The sequence below is a fragment of the Dioscorea cayenensis genome, chromosome 15, assembly GCF_009730915.1.
Source record: "Dioscorea cayenensis subsp. rotundata cultivar TDr96_F1 chromosome 15, TDr96_F1_v2_PseudoChromosome.rev07_lg8_w22 25.fasta, whole genome shotgun sequence".
NCBI classification, from domain to species: domain Eukaryota; kingdom Viridiplantae; phylum Streptophyta; class Magnoliopsida; order Dioscoreales; family Dioscoreaceae; genus Dioscorea; species Dioscorea cayenensis.
The window spans coordinates 19,996,130-20,013,765 of NC_052485.1; the positions used below are offsets into that span (position 1 = coordinate 19,996,130).

The following is a 17,636-nucleotide window of genomic DNA, read 5'->3' on the forward strand; positions in this document are numbered from 1 at the left end:
ATTACACCTACATTAATGATTACTATAATAATAATAATAATAATAATAATAATAATAATAATAATAATAATAATAATTTTGGGGGGCTTATCCAACATGGCAAAACGCTCATCAACCATTCCAACACTCCTTCCCCGCCACCAATCCTTCATCCAAACATCCACGTCATCATCCTCACCCAACCACCAACCGTCCGATCATCCAAACACTAATCCCGAGATCCTCTCTCCCTGTCCTTTATCCAGCCGTTATTTTAGTTAACCAAATCCTCATTACACCGCGGAACACAATAAACTCCTTCATCCCCCAATAAACATACACCACGTGTAATCCAAACACTCATTCCTATAACCAGTTTAAGTGCTCCTTCTCTGTTCCTGAGGACCATCATAACACAAGCTTTTCTCACTCTATTCTCTCTCTTCTCACACTATTGAGAATCGAATGCGGTCCTCTGCGTGGTTTTTTAGTCCCACATCGTCTAAATTCCAAACAGTGCGTCGATGCTGGGGATCCGATTCTTCTCGTCTTCTTCTCCTCCTCCGATGGCTATTTGATCCCCCGATGATGCGGAACCCTAGGAGACCCATCTCCGTCCTTTGCTCTTCCGTCTTCTCGTTCCCCTCGTCTAGGGTTTCCTCGATCTTCCCGTCTTCTCGCGCTCAGCCTCGGAATTTGTCAAGAGGTTTGAAGATTTTTTTTTGTTTCTCTGTTTTTTGGTGGGTTTGTGGGGTTTTGGCTGAATTTTTTATAGGGTCTAATACGGGAGTTAGGGTACAGTTGTTTGGTTTGGAGGAATTCGATGGAGGGAGCTGTGGTTGATGAGAGAAGTGGAGATGGGTTTGTTTGGTCGTCGCCGGAGTGGGGGCGGAGCATCGGTATGGGGAAGAAGGTGTTCTGTAATCGATCGTTGAATATGAAGAATATTGTGGCTGTTGGGTTTGATATGGATTATACGTTGGCTCAGTACATGCCTGAGACTTTTGAGTCGTTGGCGTATGATGGGACGATTCGGAAGTTGGTTCATAATCTTGGGTATCCACCTGAGGTTTGTGTTCTCCAACAGGAACTTTGTTTATCTGTTCATTGTGTTGGAGCTATGTTTTTGTGTGTTGTTTTGAGGTATATGCTCTTGATTTTCTTGATTTTATTTTTTTTATTATCACTTGATTTTTGGTTGTAGACTTTTCTTTGGGGTTATCTTGAATAGTTAACAAAAAAAAAAGAAGAAAAAATTTGAAATTGTGCTTAAATAAAGTGTAATTCTTGAGAGGGTTTGCTCAATTGACCGTGTTGAAACTTTAGGAAAGATGGGAAAATTGTACCACCCCCTTTATGTTGAACCGACTTTGTCAAGATGTATGTAATTCCTAAAGTTACTACCTTACTTTTTCAATAATACTCTGTATGAGTGTACTCTGATCTTCAAAGGTTGACTTGTAGTTGCAAGAACTTTACTATAGAATTTAGTAAGGTTGACATTTCTATTTTTATGATTATCACTATTGACTGAATTCTGTAGAATCACATTTTTTTTTTCTAATGTTTTAGTTCTTTTGACACTTTTAGCTACATGAAAATGGAATTTTGATCATCTGCTCAACTATCTCAAAAATGTATATGTGCCGAGCCAAATCTAGAAGAAAACAATTAATTTTGTAAGCATAGTAATCACCAATGTGCGATTGATGACATCATCCTCTGAACATGCAGTTGTTAGAATGGACATTTGATTGGAAGTACATGGTCAGAGGTCTTGTTCTTGATAAGAAGAGAGGAAATATTTTGAAGGTTAGTTTTTTGGCATCTTTTTTATGATCTTGGTTTTCCTGGTTAACCAGTAATTTCCTTGCCCTTCTTATCTATTTGGTTTTTTTTCTATACTATGTTATTAATGTACTGTGATTATCATATCATATCTTCTTAGAACTTTAGATGGCTCTGTTTTTTATGTTATGTTATTTCGTTACTTCTTTTCAGTTAAAGAACTATGGCACAAACACCCAATGATCTTATCAAAATTTTGGCATAAGACTCATCCTTGGGGCCTATGTTTGTTGGCATAAGGCTCTTTTTTTATGTTATTTCGTTACTTCTTTTCAGTTAAAGAACTATGGCACAAAGACACAATGATCTAATCAAAATGTTGGCATTAGACTCATCCTTGGGGCCTATGTTTGTTAAACACTTCACTATGAAAAGGAAAGAATTTTAGTGATTAAATATTGCCAAAAAAATATTTTTATTCATGAATTTAAGAACTTTTTCACTTCCACTTTTGGGGTTTAGTTGATGATATTTTTTTGTTGCTAATTGAAAATTGTTTAAATGAGAAACATTTGGGCTGTTAAAGAGTTATTGCTTTGTTGAAGTACTTGTACATTTTTTTTAATGAACCATTTTAGGTTGAATGAATGAGATTAAATTCACTTCTGATTTAAATTGAAATGCCTTTAGGATTTTGTTTTAAACTAATTTTGGTCCTATTTAGGTATTCAAGTTGTATAAGAATTAATTGCAATTTCTTCTTAATGTTTGGGTGCCCTTCTCTTTCCTAATACCTTTCTTCTCAAATAGTCCATGTCCTTTTTCTCTCCTCTTTCGTCGTCTACCTCTCTACACTTTTGTGAACTTTAGAGGCAACACCAATTCTTTGTATTGATCATAATACACCAAGGGGCCCTCCTTTTCTTTTCTTGATTCAAATTAAACCTTCGCATTTGTCTCAGTTGATGAAGTTGCTGTAGGTTAATTTATCTTATTCAAGAAGTTAATTAGTGGATTCTGTTATTTTGTATTTGCCACTTTTACTTTTTCCTTTTGTTTGATATTGGTGACTATAGTTGTAATTATGATGGATATGCGACCGTAGACTTTGTGACAGCCTCCATGATGTCTGATTTTAAGTTAAAGTTCTTGATAACTGATTTTTGCATGCCAATTTTTCTGCAGCATCCAATGTTGTACCATAGTTCTACACTTGTACAATATGGAAGCATTCCTGTTGTATTTCATGACACACGCATTTTTTATTGCTGATTTTGCTAACCTATTACAAAACCTTTTACATTCAAGTTTTCAGTTTTTTCTAGTTAAGTTTTTTGTGTTTCAGATGGACAGACACAAGTATGTTAAAGTAGCATATCATGGATTCAAGGAGATGCCTAAGGAAGATAAACTGGCCACTTATGGAAACACCTTGATACGTGATTCGTTTGATGAGCCTGATTATGCTCTGATTGATACTCTTTTCTCTCTAGCTGAAGCATACTTATTTGCACAGCTTGTTGACTTCAAAGACAAAAATCCTGGAAAAATTCCTCCTGGTACTGAGTATGTGGCCCTAATCACTACATGTTTTGGTGCTACTCATGAATGCTTATGAACTGGGTTAATAATAGAAGATGCAATTTTAAATTTCTTTCTCACAAGCGCTTTTAAGAATGCTATATATTTTCAGTCACTAAAGCTATGAATCATTGGGTAGCTAATGTGTTGGATTGTTAATGTTGTGGTTGTTGTACCATAAAACTCTAAAACATTTTGGTGTTGTTCTTCAATGATTTTGAAATTAGATAATATTGAAGAATGCAGCTCAACATTTCACTCTGAACATGATATTGTTTTCTATCATTACTGCTGTGCGGCATTGGGTGACAAATATTTGATATTTTGATGGCCATTACTTTAAGGATTAATTTAAAACTTTTGGTATTTTCCAGTCCTTTTTGTTTTTCTTAAGGAATATTCATAGATTCTAGTGTGACTTCTTATTGCAGTTATGGCCGCATGTATAGAGATGTGCGATCTGCAGTTGACTTGTGCCATCGTGATGGAACCCTGAAGCAAATGGTTGCAAAGGATCCTGGAAGGTATCTTCTTGTTCAACTTGTAAGCTTTGATTGCTGTGTTTAAGAAATTGATCCATTCTCTTTCATCTGCTAGATTATGTGCTATTCTGTAGATTAAGAATATATTCCGTTAGCAAGTTAGTCTATATGCCCATTAACAGATTAGCTCTGATAGATGTGATCGGCAAGTCTTGGGTTCTGTATGAAAAGATTAAGTTAATTTTGTTTCCTTGATCAAGTTAAAAGTAATTATTTTTATCAGTAAAGTTTCATTCTTGCTCCTAGTTCTATTGATATTTTTACTGATGCTCTTATGAACCATATTTTAGGTATATCAATGAAGATTTGTCAATTCTGCCTATGCTCAAAATGTTGCGTGAGTCTGGCCGTGCTACTTTTCTGGTTACAAATAGGTATATTTTTTATTAGATTCTATAATGTTGTCTGTGTAGTTGTATCATGAGGAGAATGGTTCTAATATGAAATTAAAACTAGTTACAGGTATTATGCATGAATCGACAAATGTAGATATAATTGTGTATGTCAGTCCCAGGAAAGAAATGTAAAAAAATTGGAAATAAAGAGAGTCATCAGCATTGTTTCCCATAATTAGTAATGCCCCTGGATCATTCATCCAAGGTGGCAGCTGCTGGTAATATTAACAGAAATTCCAAGTACTTCCTATTGGCAAATACTTTCAGTAGAGAATCAATTTGGTGAAAAGATCCATTGGACACTACTTTCTGTTGATCATATGAGATTTTAATATCTCATAACCCAGTTGTGTATCATTTATTTCATATTGGTGGTTCCGACTGAGAATTTCTGTTCTTATTTTTCTGTCCTTATTTTGTTCTTCATGTATCATGTTTTACTAATGTGGTATTTATTCCTCAATCTGCAGTAAACTGATATCCTTTATCCAATTTTTGCTTCACAATTGCAGTTTGTGGGACTATACAAATATCGTCATGAACTTTCTTTGTCAGAATCCTAACTCAGTTGGTTCTGGAGTAGGCATTTATGATTGGCTTGAGAACTTTGATGTGGTCATCACTGGCAGGTTTTTTTCTCTATATTCTTTTGAAACTTAGCTGTATACCTGTTAAGGCATTAGATCATCTTATTTTTAGTGATGATTGATATGTCATTTGCAAGGCTTTTGGTATATGATGATTATCTTTTTATTTATCTGTGTTCAAGACGTTTTTATAGCTTTATGTAAAGTTACAATTGTCATATAGGTTGTCATTCACATGCTTTATAAGAATGTTATGGTTGTGATCACATGCAAAATGGCTTTGAACATTTCTATGAGGTCTATCATCTCCCTTGAATAAAGTAGATGAACTATATTCATTGATATTTTTAGTTACTGTTGCTTTTAATCAATTAAATTATTGAAATCAATGTCTGCTTTTACGTGTTTGAGTCATATCTTTATAGATCTGAAGGCTCTTGATTCTTGGAGTTTTTGCTTATGTGTCTCCAGTGGCACTTTGAAGAAATCACCTAATTGCATGTGATGTCGATCTTTTGTTAGAAAAATTATGGATGTGTCTTATCTCATGTAGGAGGAACTAATGACATTATTGCCCTTTGACCCTTTGAACCTTTAACCTTATATAGTGTTTGGATTCAAAAATAGAAGGGAAAGTAAGGGGAGCGAATGGGAGGGAAAGGAAAGGAAAGGAAGGGTTCAACCCTTGTTTGGATAGACAAATTTAATGAAGGGAAAGAAAGGAAAGTTTTCTAATAAACCTTGTTTGGTTAAAGGAGGGAAGGGAAAGGAAGGGAAAGGATTTATAATAATATGATATACCAATTAGACCCTTACTATTAAATAAAAAATTACTTATTTTTACTTAATCACATGCATTATAAATATCTCAAATAAATTCACACTTTAAGTAGATTTTTTTAATAAATATTAAAATTATTACAATTATCATTATTTCTATATTTTCCATTAGCTTGTAGATCTCTTTAAACAACTCTTTTTAATTAGGGAGAGATTTTTTTTTCTTAATCTTTTGGCCATATATTTCATATGGTGAAAATAGATATCCCAATAATTAGGGATTTTAATATGTTTGAGACCCTAATCTGTACAAAATATTTGTTAAACTTATCAAGGCCCAAGAAGCATTGTTTAAAAAGGCGAACAAGGCGTACGCCTTGAGGCGCGCCTCAAGGCGAGGCGGTGGCCGCTTGCCTCAAGGCGTACGCCCCATGGTCGGATGCGCAACCTGCGCCCCAACCAGGCGAGGCGCTCCGCCTCGAGAAGGTGAGCTTTGAGGCGGAAGAGGCGTACGCCCGTGAAGATAAGAAAAGAAAATCGTGGATGGCTTTGAGGTGGTGGTGATGGCTTTCAGTGGTGGCGGCTTTGAGAAGGGGACGGTAGCAGACTTGCGAAGACCGGAGAAGATGCGGACGATGGCGGATGGCTTTGAGATGGTGGCGCACTGGCGTCTTTAAGTCGATGAGAGGAAAGAGACAGTGGTGGAGGCTATGGTTTTTTAACCATTATCAAAGATGAGATTATTCTAAAATAAAAATTAATTATAAAATATATATTTTAATAATATATCAAAGATGTTCACTACCTATCTCTTTAGTTAAAAATTATTAAAAATATTACAAATATTTATAATTTAAATACTAATTTAACACTAATAATTAATATAAATTAAATATTATTCTTTATTCATTATCTACAAATTATTCAAAAATATTTTTTGATATGAAATCAAAACAAAATCAAAACTAACTTAAAATGAACTATGAAATAACTTTAAGTTAAAAAAAATATGAAAACCAAAGAATAAATCATTTTATTATAAATTTTATGACTATTTAGTTTATTTTATCAATTATTATTTATAATTTTCATTTTTTGTTGAGGCTTACGCCTCGGACCGCCTCGAGGCTTACGCCTCGCCTCATAAAAGCAAAACGCCTCAACTACGCCTTTCACCTTTTTAAACCTTGCCAAGAAGTAACTTAGATGGATTTAAAAGATAAAATATGAGAAATACATAACTTGTAGTACATATAAAACAAATTACTATTGTAACATCCTAATAGCTTCTAAAAGCAAGGTAGTTAGGTTGCATTGCCTGAAGGAACTTTTTTGTTTGTTGGTACTGGTTTTTCAAAGTTCCTATTTTAATTTTATTTTGAAAGGGTCCTTTTGCGATTGTTGAATGCTATTCTCTTTTTATTTGGTTTATACTATTTATTGTGCACTTACCTGAATTTGTCCAATTTTCACAGCTCAAAACCAAATTTTTTCCATGAAGATAATCGTGCGAACCTATTCAAAGTTGAACCTGAAACTGGCATGCTTATTAATACTGACAATGGAACTCTTCTTCCTCAGGCTAGTTGATAGATATATCAGTGTTTCTTTTCTAGACCATAGTGTATTTTCTCTTATGGTATCTTTTTTGATTTTCATGACATGTAAAGATAGGAAGTACTTCTCCAAGAGTACCATCAAATGGACTGAGAAAATCTTGTAGAGTTTTCCAGGTAATTATATTTATTTGAATGTTATATTTCTCAGCAAAATCATTTATAAATTTTGTTTATTTTTGGTCAGATCTTTGTCTTTAACAATTGGTTATTCTTCACATATTAGTCCATCTTTTCTCTTTACATGAATTTGTTATCTTAGTATGCAATTATGTCAACTTTTCAGGGTGGGAATGTTGCACATCTACACAGGCTTCTCTCAATTGAATCCAGTTCTCAGGTCTTTTATTCATCAAATTTCTTATTGATATGACACATATCTTCTTGTTTTTCTGAATTTCCTCTAAAGCATTCTTGATGACTTGCCACATTTTACTTCTGTCTAAATATATTGACTGATATATCTGTGGTAGTAATATATCTCTGTATCACTTTTTTAATGTGATGATTTTATGATGAATACCCATGTTCAATTACTCCTGTCTCGACAATTAATACTTTCATCCTATAATTAAATTTTGTCTTCTATTTTAATTTATTGTGAATTTGTTAGAGTTATTTGGAAGATCTTTATGCTGACTGCTGGATTTAGATTCAACAGTCAGCAGTTTCTTTATGCAGTGCATATTTTTTTATTTCTTCAATGATTATGTGGAAGTCTAATTTGGATGTGGCAAATTTTTATAATTAAAATATCACTTGTTGCTCAAAATGTAACCAATTGATAGGCGTTTATATATTTGCCTTCAGGAGTGAAACAGATGTATTCCCGACTACAAATGAGGGCAACTATTTTACTAATGATCACTTTTATGTTTATATATGTATCATATAATCATTTGTTAGAGATATTTTTGGTTTAAATTCATTTAAGATAATTTACCGCCTTTGATTGCTCATATTTCTATGAATTATGTATAGGTCCTTTATGTCGGCGACCATATATATGGTGATATATTGCGCAGCAAGAAAGTTCTAGGTACCATTTTTGTTAATTTAGTAAATGGTAGGATATTGTGTGTATTTTTTCCTTTATTACTTAGAATTGGAAGCTGCATTCATACAGATGCCTATTTTGTGAGTTACTGAAAGGATCTGTGGTAGAAATTATATTCAATGGTATGACTGTCTTATGAGTTTTGTGTTATACTGCAGGCACATATTAAAACTTTACATTTCTTCATATCTCTAATTCATTGTACACAATTTTTTTTTAAATAAAATCTTCTACAATTCCATATATGGATCATGCTCTTTTGGTAGTATGAGTTGCAATGATCTCCTATGACGTTTTCTGTACTATTTAATTTAATAAAAAAAAGTTCAATTTTACAAGTAAAAACAATCGAGTAAAACCAAGTAGTGTACTTCCTGATAGCTTACATTTTACTATTAGATTGAAAACCAATTATTTTGGTTTAAGACAAGCTTTCAGTGTTCATGACTCAATTGAACATCAGAGAGCTCTCTCCTAAACCAGTGAAGGAGAAGGACAATGTAAAGTTACTTTCATTTGATGGAATTTGATATCACTGATACTGTTTCCCCTTTTATTAGAGAGATCCTCAGACTTGGTCAAGTTTGGGCACTTGTCTAACAAGTGTAAACCATATTTCAAACCTGAAGCTCATGGAACTTTTTAAGTTTGAATAATTATGTCTCTTGGTTTGAGCTACAAAGGTTAAGTTCATTTGCCACAACAATTTTTTTTATAAGAAAAAAAAAAACCTTTCAAATGAGGTGGAATGCCTCTTTCTGAAGATTAGAGCATATAAGAATGAATCTCCTAAATTATGCAGAAAATTTATGGTCCTCCATGGAGCCAAATTTATAATATCTTTCTTAGTTTCTGTATTCATTTATTGTGCTGTTTGATGATGCAACACTTTGGCTAGATTTTGCTAACATCCTGGTGCTAATTAGGTTGGAGAACTATGCTAGTGGTCCCAGAGCTTGAGAAGGAAGTAGAGCTTCTTTGGGAGTCAAGAGATACCCGGAAGGTATTAATATGGACATCTTCGTTTAGCATTCACAAGATGTAATTTCTGTTTGTTTGCATCCTGATTGTAGGTGTCTGTTCTGATCTAGATCTAAGCAAAACTCTTTTGGTCATTCCAGCTATTTTAGTCGTGGTTTTAGTTTATGTCATTTATGTTTCAAATTTTAAATAAGGTAAAATTTGATGAAAATTTAGATAATTAGAGAAATCATAGGGAAAATAGAGCTAAGGAAACTCACCTAAAAACAAAATTAATCAAATTGTTGTTAGAGTGCTATAAATGTGTTCTCGTCAATTGCTTTTGTCTCTTGAAAAACATCAACATTTCAATGATTGGCTTATGAATTTTTCAGTTGAAGCTTGAATTTTGTACATGAGCCTGCACATAGGAGTAGCTAATTAAGTATTGCTCTCTGGTTTAGAAAGAAAAATTGTATCTTTCACTTCAGAAACAATCAAACATGCAATTTACTTCCCTTATGTAATTTTATGTTGAAGCTTGGATTTTATACAGCGTTATGGTCTCTATGAAGCTGCACAAAGTTGGTCCTTCTCGTGATCATTCATATCATGCTGATATTGTTATACCTAGTTTTCCCTCTATCAGAGTTGTACTCTACACTTATATTAATACCACCATTTTTATGCATCTTACTAGATTTTTTTTCTATCCTATATTGTTATACTTTAACCAACCATTATTTGCTATGTAAACTGGTAACATACTATATAACTCAATTCAGATCTATCTTATTCTTGTGAAAGTTAATTGTCAGGAACTTCAACGCTTGCGAAGAGTGAGGGATCTTGTTGAAGACAAAATTCATCGTATAAATTGGTCTCTCAAGTAAGCTTACAATTTGAAACATGCTGGATTACTTCAGTTCTACTTCTGATATGTAGAGATACATAATATTTATTCTTTTATCAACTTAAAATTGTAAAGAATCTCATGCAATTTTGTTTTGAAATTCTTGAACCAACAATGGTGTTTATGCTGTATTACTGACTTGTGTAGTCTTTAGCCTTGTTCTGGCTTGCTTGTTCAGGAAGAAATTTTAGTTAATAGAAATAGAGATCTTTTGTGGTAGGTTATGATTTTAAAGCTAACAAGTTCTTGTGAGACAATTCCCATCATTCTTCTTTGATCTGAAAAAATGGTGATTTCTTGAATGGCTGGAAATACTGTAGCTAGTGGGCACTGGCAGATGGCTGTTGTAGAAGATACAGTAGTTTTCCTTTTTCGTTTTTATGCCATTGAAAAATTTTATTAGAGATACGCTTGTATATTTGATGATGGAAAATTGCTTCTACATGGAAAATGACATTTAAGACTCAGGTTTTATGCTGATATATGGATCTATAATTTTATTTATCTGTTGTGCAGTATCAATGAAAATTTTATTTCTTGAAAGTGGTGACTGTTTCTAATTTGTGGCATTCGTGCTTCTGGTGCTTTTTTGCCAAGAGTTGTTTTGGGTTGTGCAGCTTGTTTTGCTGCACTGTATGCTTTGTGGATGTTTTTCTAACTGTCTTTCTTCCCAATATCTTGTGAAATTTTGTATTTCTTTAACCAGTTTGGGTGGGGGTCTGGTAAATGGATGTGTGATGAGGGAGTATCTTAATGATTGAATCTTAGTAGCTGGGAAATTGGGATTTTCTTTGTAATAGTAGCAGAATGTCCTGGAGAAGAGTGCTACCAGCCAACCAGAAATGAATTTTTCTTGGATCTATCTTCCATATTTATTTTAGATTGCAGGGCAGAATTTACTTGTCACAAGAAGGATGCCAATATGTTTTGTGCTTACATTAACAGCTGACAGTATATATTTCTATATTGTCTTAATAAGTAATACTGGAGCATTCCTTTCGACTTTGTGTTTTCCTTTTAACTTTCCTCTTTCTTTCCCAAGTTCAATGTTAGATGCACTTTATATATGCTCTTTGATGCAATTGGATGAAACTACTAAGGAATCCTTTTGGCTTTCTTTTTGTTTGTAGTCTGTAATAATAATATGGTCTTATTGACAATTTATTCTCTCTGGACCTGCTACCTTGTTCAGGTTTGAAGTTATTGGTGTTGATGAAAAGCATAGGTTATATTCCGAACTTCATGAATTCGAGGTTAGTTCCCAATTCTTGGTTGTGTGTCGATAATCATAAGGGTCATATTTTCCTTTGTCAAAGTTTTTTTTTTATATTTTTTTAATTTTTTATATCTTTAATTGAATGAAACAACTTGTATTTGTTTGCTGATAGATGTTCTTATTTGAAAGCACACTTTTATTCAGTCACCATGGCCTATAAACATATTTTCCAACAGAAAAGAAAATCTGATTCTGATACACTTCCTGAGGAACCTCAGCAAGCACTAACGTCACGATCTCATTGACTTCACAACATTCTTGATTGTCATATTGAAATGGACTAATAAGAGTGAACTTTTAAGGAGGAATGAAGAATTATTAGATGAACACTAATTTGATTTGTTTTATGGCAGTTTCATTAGTGCGTTGAATAACTTACAATAAAATTCCATATTAATGGAATGTGGTAAACTCTATATGACATATGGATGCAATCTAGCATGTGATGAAATGCTTGTCTCAGAGGCCTTTCAAAGGTGTTTGGGTCAAATAATGATAGGGCAGTTTGAGTAGACTCTGCTAAAGGTAAAGGTTTGTGACCTTTACTGAAGAGAGAAAAGCTTGCATACATTCTTGAAGTAGTGTGTGTGTGAAATCCTTTTTGGACATGGCCTTGTTGTAAGTTTACCTCGATCTGGGTGGTTGCCACCTTCATGTTTGCTCTAGCACAATTAGGAGCTGCATTTGACCCCTCTGACCCTTTCTAACCTTGGCTTTGGGGTCCCTTGCACTTCCTCGCCCCTTTCTTCTCTTGATCATTATCTTGTGAAACATCCTGTTGAAGATTACCAAGCTTTCTAATTACGTGAAAGATAATGTATAGAACTTTTGTAGAATTCTGAAGGAATGAAAGGGATGGTGATCAAGAACTAGAAGATTGACCTATTTGACTAGAAATTTTTGTATTTTAATTTGACTCAAGGTTAGGGTTAGTTTGATTTAGTTTGGAGGTAAATTTGTGGGAGAGTTCTTGAAAAAAGGAAGTCTAGCTGATGGAAGAATTTGTTCTATTGTTGAATGTTATGATGATGTTGTTGTATTTTGTTTGGATTATTTGTGAAGTTTACCTCAAAGTTTACGTCACAAGGTTTTTCTCACTGCATCTGCAGTCATTTGGCCTTTGAGAACTCGAGGCAGAAAGTATTGTAAAGAACAGGGAATTAGGTTCTGTGTGATGAAGTGATTTACCTGAATTAGGTACTGAGTGGCCAACAACTGAAAATTTCAGCAGATGCATTTGATCAGCATGCAATGATATCGGCTAATCATCAGATTTTGGGTTAGTTGGCAGATCTTCAGTGGCAGATCAAGTTGGTCTTGCCTTATGCATGAAATATTCATTTTCAATTTCCAAGAATGGAAGCAATATATAGATTTGTAGCAGCTGTTAATTACAACTCCTACTTTGAATTTTAAGTGTAGTGAAAGTAAACCTTGAGGTTGGTATGGCTTATTCACTTGTAATGGCAAAATGTTACAGTCAAAGTCCACTCATCCAATTATTTCTTTACTAGCTTAATGATCTGAATTTTAGCTAAGGAAAAGCCAAGACGACACATAGGTAAAGGCTTGCATTGAATTCATGATCATAAAGAGATGCTTCAGCAATCCACTCACAGCTCTGCATTCAGAATTGGATGTTGTTTAATAGGCTGGATGTGCTTTCCTGTCACATCTTCTATGCTTATCTGAAATCTTCTTTCTTGCTTAGCAAGAAGTGTTTTTCTTGCTTAGCATGTGTTTTATTCTGCTTAGAAACTATTGATCAAGACAATAATGAATGAATGTACAATGCTATTGCCAATCTAATTGATGTTGTGCTTTATACTTCGTTAACCAATTGGAGAGGCATTTTTAGAGTGGTGAAAAATAGAAAGCTGATAACTGAACGATATGGAAGTATTTTCTGTGCATTGAAAAAGAGGCATGAAACTTCTTAGATGTGGTTCTGGTTGTCAAAATTCTTTGTTTTATTATTTTAAAAATATTGTAATGTCTTTAAGTTTCAGGAAATTTTACTGCTTTTTCTTTTCAAGTTGCTTTGATTTTTTCCCCCTTCAAATTTTTATTCATATCCTATGTTTTACACTATTGAGAGTTAGTGTTTCATGGTTTCACCACACCAGATAATTTTTTCTTTCAATCTTTTAGTTACCTTCAATTTTGTAACCCAAGGACCATCTGGTGCAACCTGTGTTGCTTTGTTGTTGTTACTCGACAATGTTGATTTATGAAAAGGTCTTTACTATCATATTTTTGGATTGCTAGACACAAAGGGAGGATGTTCGTTGCCGTCATCAGCTGGCTCAGCGGGAATTGCACCAGAAGGTAATTTTAGTTACTGCAAGCGTTACTTCTATTTGAAACTTTACACTCATTCTAATTATATATGTTTTTTATTTACTTGTGAAATTTACATAATTTAAACCATATTCTGATTATGAGAAATTTTATGTTTGAAAAAACTCAAGTGTGTGACCATATCTTACCTTTTGACATGTATTAAAACTGATTTCTTACAAACTGGTTCCGCTTTAATTGATTATTAACACCAATTTCATTGTCGTACTTCAAACATTGATTTTGAATTCCTCAATCCTGGTGTTCTGCTTTTTAATTCTGTGCTCCCTTTGCAATAATGTATTATATATTATAAATTTAAACTATGTGCACAGAAATCATCTGATTGCTTTAGCCATTCGGCAGTATATGGATCATCATAACAAATTCCAACCGCAAATGTATATGTTTCCTATTCTGTCAGTTCTTTGTGATTTTCTCAATTATCTTTTTCTTTTCTTTGATTTGTTCATGGTCTCTTAAGATTATTATCGTTGAAGTTTTATGTTAATAACATTTTTATATCTTTTTATTCATACCAGTTTCACAAGGTATGGGGACAACTCATGAAGACAGGCTATCAAAACTCTCGCTTTGCCCATCAGGTATCTGATATTACATTAATCATTTCATTTCATATCAACACCTCTTCAAAATAACAATAACAACACCAACAACACCAACACCAACAACAACAACAACAATAACAATAACAATAATAATAATAATAACAATAATAATAATAATAATAATAATAATAATAATAATATTATTATTATTATTATTATTATTATTATTATTATTAAAGGGGCAACAAATATTCATCTTTTTGCATATGTTGTTTGAATGTGGGGTTATTACATGTGCAGGTTGAGCGGTTTGCTTGCTTATACACAAGTCAAGTAACAAACTTGAGCTTGTATTCTCCCGACAAATATTACAGGCCAAGTGAAGATTTCATGCCCCATGAGTTCGACATTCTTTCTTCATAGGAAAACTTTCAGCCATCCTAATGCAGCAGCTGTTCACCAATGATGGGATTTAGGGTTTCATGGTGGGGGACAAGAAAGGAGGGGATGCCATCATGTTTTTTAATAACTGTTCATATTTTGGTTGGTGGCTCTGCTTATATTTGCATGGCTAATGTAACAATTGTGTTCATCATAATGTTTTGCATCTGTTGGGTGATATGTTGTGCATCTATTTTCTCAATTCTGCTTGTGCTTATTGCTTCATGTTTTCTTGTGTTTCATGTTTTACCATACAGGCAGTGCAGAAGGCATGGTTTTCTGGTTTGTGTATTGTCTTGGTGCAAAAATTCTGCGTTCCCAACATATTACTTATTGGTTTATCCTATCCCTGATACTGCCCTTAATGAGATCTCTAAAATTGTTAGGGGTTTCTTTTGGCACAAAGGTGGCAATGGAAAGAGCATCCATGTTGTTGCTTGAAATTGTATTACTGTGGCTAAGACTAAGGGGATCTTGTTCTTGCTAAGCATTCTCTTATGGCTAAAAATGTTTACAAGTACTTTAACACCGATGATGTTATTTGGGTTTATACAGTTCTTTCTAAATGCTCTTGGGTTTTTCGGGGTCTTTGCACGTCTGCAGTTTTTTTGAAATTGTTTTATTGGATCAATTCTGTGAACTCATCTTATACCAATTACCTTTTTGATCTGTGGTGTTCTGAATTTCCTATTGCCTTTAAACCTACATTTTTATAATATGAATTCAGATTTTGAGCTGCTTATGTGTCTTATGTGTCTGATTTTATTCTGAATGATAATTGGGACTCCCACAAACTGAGGTGTCTTTTTGGTGATGACTTGAATTCTTTTACCTCTAACCTGGATAATATTGATTTCAATACCAACAATCATTGGGTCTGGTACTCTAAATCTCAAAGCAATAATGCCTCATTGGGGATTTATCATCACTTGAATCATAATTAGGACCCTTTGAATCATTTGATTGGGTGGGTTAAACTTTGGAGAATTAAAGTGGCCCCCCGAGTTAAGCACTTTCTCTGGCTAATCTTTAATGGGAGACAACCTCAACTTGGATCCCAAAAGGATATGTATCCTTTTGTGGTAATGATGTTGAATTTGTTGAACATTTGTTTATTCAATGCAACAAAGCTCAGCTGGTTTGGAACTTGATTAACTCCAAAATTGGCATGAACTTGTATTCCCCTGAAGGATTTAGTTCTGGTGCTTGGCTCACTGATTATAGCTGTCCTATGTTTATTATTTAGACCATTAATGCAACTGTGTGGTTCATTTGTGATGCTATCTTTAAAAATGTCCTTCCAAATTACCCCATCATCACTTGCAGGGCTCTTGCTCATGCAACGGAATTATCTCAGGCCAATAAGGACTTATCCGACAAGCGTCTTATTCTTAATAACTTCTCCAATGTTGATGGCCTCTTTACTAACGACCATGTAGTCTATTGGTAGCCGAGTCCTCATTAGAACCCTTCACAAGTGGTGAGAGTTCAAATCATGGGTGAGGGCACATTTCTAGGAGTGTGAGTAGTGGTTGTGTGCAGGTGGTCCAAGTGCCTATATGTGCATAGGCCCCACCCCTACTTGCTCCGACAAGGCTTGCGCACGTCTTTGCCTTTCTTAGCGGCCTAACCGCTTATCTTGGCAAAACAATGATGAACTCTTTTACTTGAAATCTCGTCAGCAAGGTAGGCAATATTGGATTCTTCATTTCAAACTCTAATTACGTTATTTCACTTGCAGGTTGCTGCTCTTATCCTACTAACACTCAATCTTGTTGCTGAGCTTTAAGCCTTGAGCGTTCCCCTTCACACTATAGGTGAAAACTGGTTTCATATTCAGTACGTATTCATCGCCAACCCAGAAATCTCCTAACTGATCATCATGCTACTCTTGTCTGTCGCCTTACTCATTGGATCTTTAATGTCAGATGCCTTCTTAATTCTGCTGGATCGTCCCTGCCATCAAGTTAGCTGTTTACAGGTTTTAAACCTCTTCCATTATGGTGATAGGATCCAAACGCCGACTCCTCGAAGATCGCCAGAATCCTTTAGATGTAAACAAGAAAACCAAGATAAAGATGAAGAGGCGAATTAATCAAAAGAAAATCTCCACTTTCATTACGTCCAAAATTAAGGGTTTTTTTCTAATACAGCTCTTTTATATATAACATTAAGCCTACTGGGGTATTAACTACTAAGAGACTTGGATGATGTAGATCTGATGACTTAACACGTGGCTTAATCCCAGCCAATTCATATCAACTTCTCTCCCTTAAACTGGCTCCTTGTCCTTAAGGAAAAAAACTTGGGGTATAGATTCTGAGCTTCATCTGCCATTCCCATGTTGCTTCTTCAACACTTCGATTCTTTCACTGGATTAACTACTGAGTTATAGCTTGGTTTTTGTGTTTAACAAACCTCCTCGCAAAGGATGGATTATGGATATTTTATTTGAGGATTTAGATTAAGAGGCAACTCCACTGAAGCTTTTACTGATGAATGTGCAGGCTTGAGTAAAGACACATGAAAAACATTGTGTATCCTTGTTGATTCTAGCAACTTCAATTTGTAGACTACTGCACCTACTTTCTCCACTATCAAAAATGGTCCATAATACCTTTAATGTAATTTAATGTGGCTTCTAGAAATAGAATTCTGAATATGGGGTTACAGCTTGAGGAACACAGCGTCTCTCATCAGAAACTGTTTTTCAGTTCTTCTCTTGTCCACAATCTATTTCTGTTGGAAGCTCTCTTGATATGATGCTTAAGCAACTTTATTGCAGTCTCTCTTGTCTTCTTGAATTTATCCA

At 34.2% G+C, this 17,636-nt stretch overlaps 1 protein-coding gene across 5 annotated transcripts; it reads left to right on the forward strand.

Moving 5' to 3' along the window:
* Nucleotides 1-410: 410 nt before the first annotated feature.
* On the forward strand, nucleotides 411-15,356 carry LOC120277404 (5'-nucleotidase domain-containing protein 4). Of its 5 annotated transcripts, XR_005541502.1 has the most exons (18): nucleotides 411-685; nucleotides 774-1,048; nucleotides 1,714-1,791; nucleotides 3,113-3,333; nucleotides 3,780-3,872; nucleotides 4,181-4,264; nucleotides 4,798-4,914; nucleotides 7,128-7,233; nucleotides 7,323-7,385; nucleotides 7,555-7,608; nucleotides 8,250-8,307; nucleotides 9,252-9,328; nucleotides 10,104-10,174; nucleotides 11,391-11,451; nucleotides 13,743-13,802; nucleotides 14,357-14,419; nucleotides 14,684-14,926; nucleotides 15,082-15,356. XR_005541502.1 is itself a non-coding variant. In XM_039284237.1 (17 exons), exons 1-17 carry the CDS (start codon nucleotides 445-447, stop codon nucleotides 14,804-14,806), a joined length of 1,845 nt encoding a protein of 614 aa, XP_039140171.1. In that variant the 5' UTR covers nucleotides 411-444; the 3' UTR covers nucleotides 14,807-15,004. The 5 variants fall into 5 exon arrangements, 3 of the variants coding, with proteins under 3 accessions (XP_039140171.1, XP_039140172.1, XP_039140174.1); XM_039284237.1 differs by lacking the exon at nucleotides 15,082-15,356 and having other exon boundaries at nucleotides 14,684-15,004; XM_039284238.1 differs by lacking the exon at nucleotides 15,082-15,356 and having other exon boundaries at nucleotides 551-685; nucleotides 781-1,048; nucleotides 14,684-15,004.
* The last annotated feature ends 2,280 nt before the right edge of the window (nucleotides 15,357-17,636 follow it).

What these genes read in the sequence shown, in the direction of transcription:
- LOC120277404 (XM_039284237.1), top strand. Translation starts at nt 445, where the DNA reads ATGCGGTCCTCTGCGTGGTTTTTTAGTCCCACATCGTCTAAATTCCAA. An exon ending in ACTTTTCTGGTTACAAATAG is followed by an intron (nt 4,265 to 4,797) that starts GTATATTTTTTA and finishes TCACAATTGCAG; the next exon opens with TTTGTGGGACTATACAAATA. An exon ending in CCGAACTTCATGAATTCGAG is followed by an intron (nt 11,452 to 13,742) that starts GTTAGTTCCCAA and finishes TTGGATTGCTAG; the next exon opens with ACACAAAGGGAGGATGTTCG.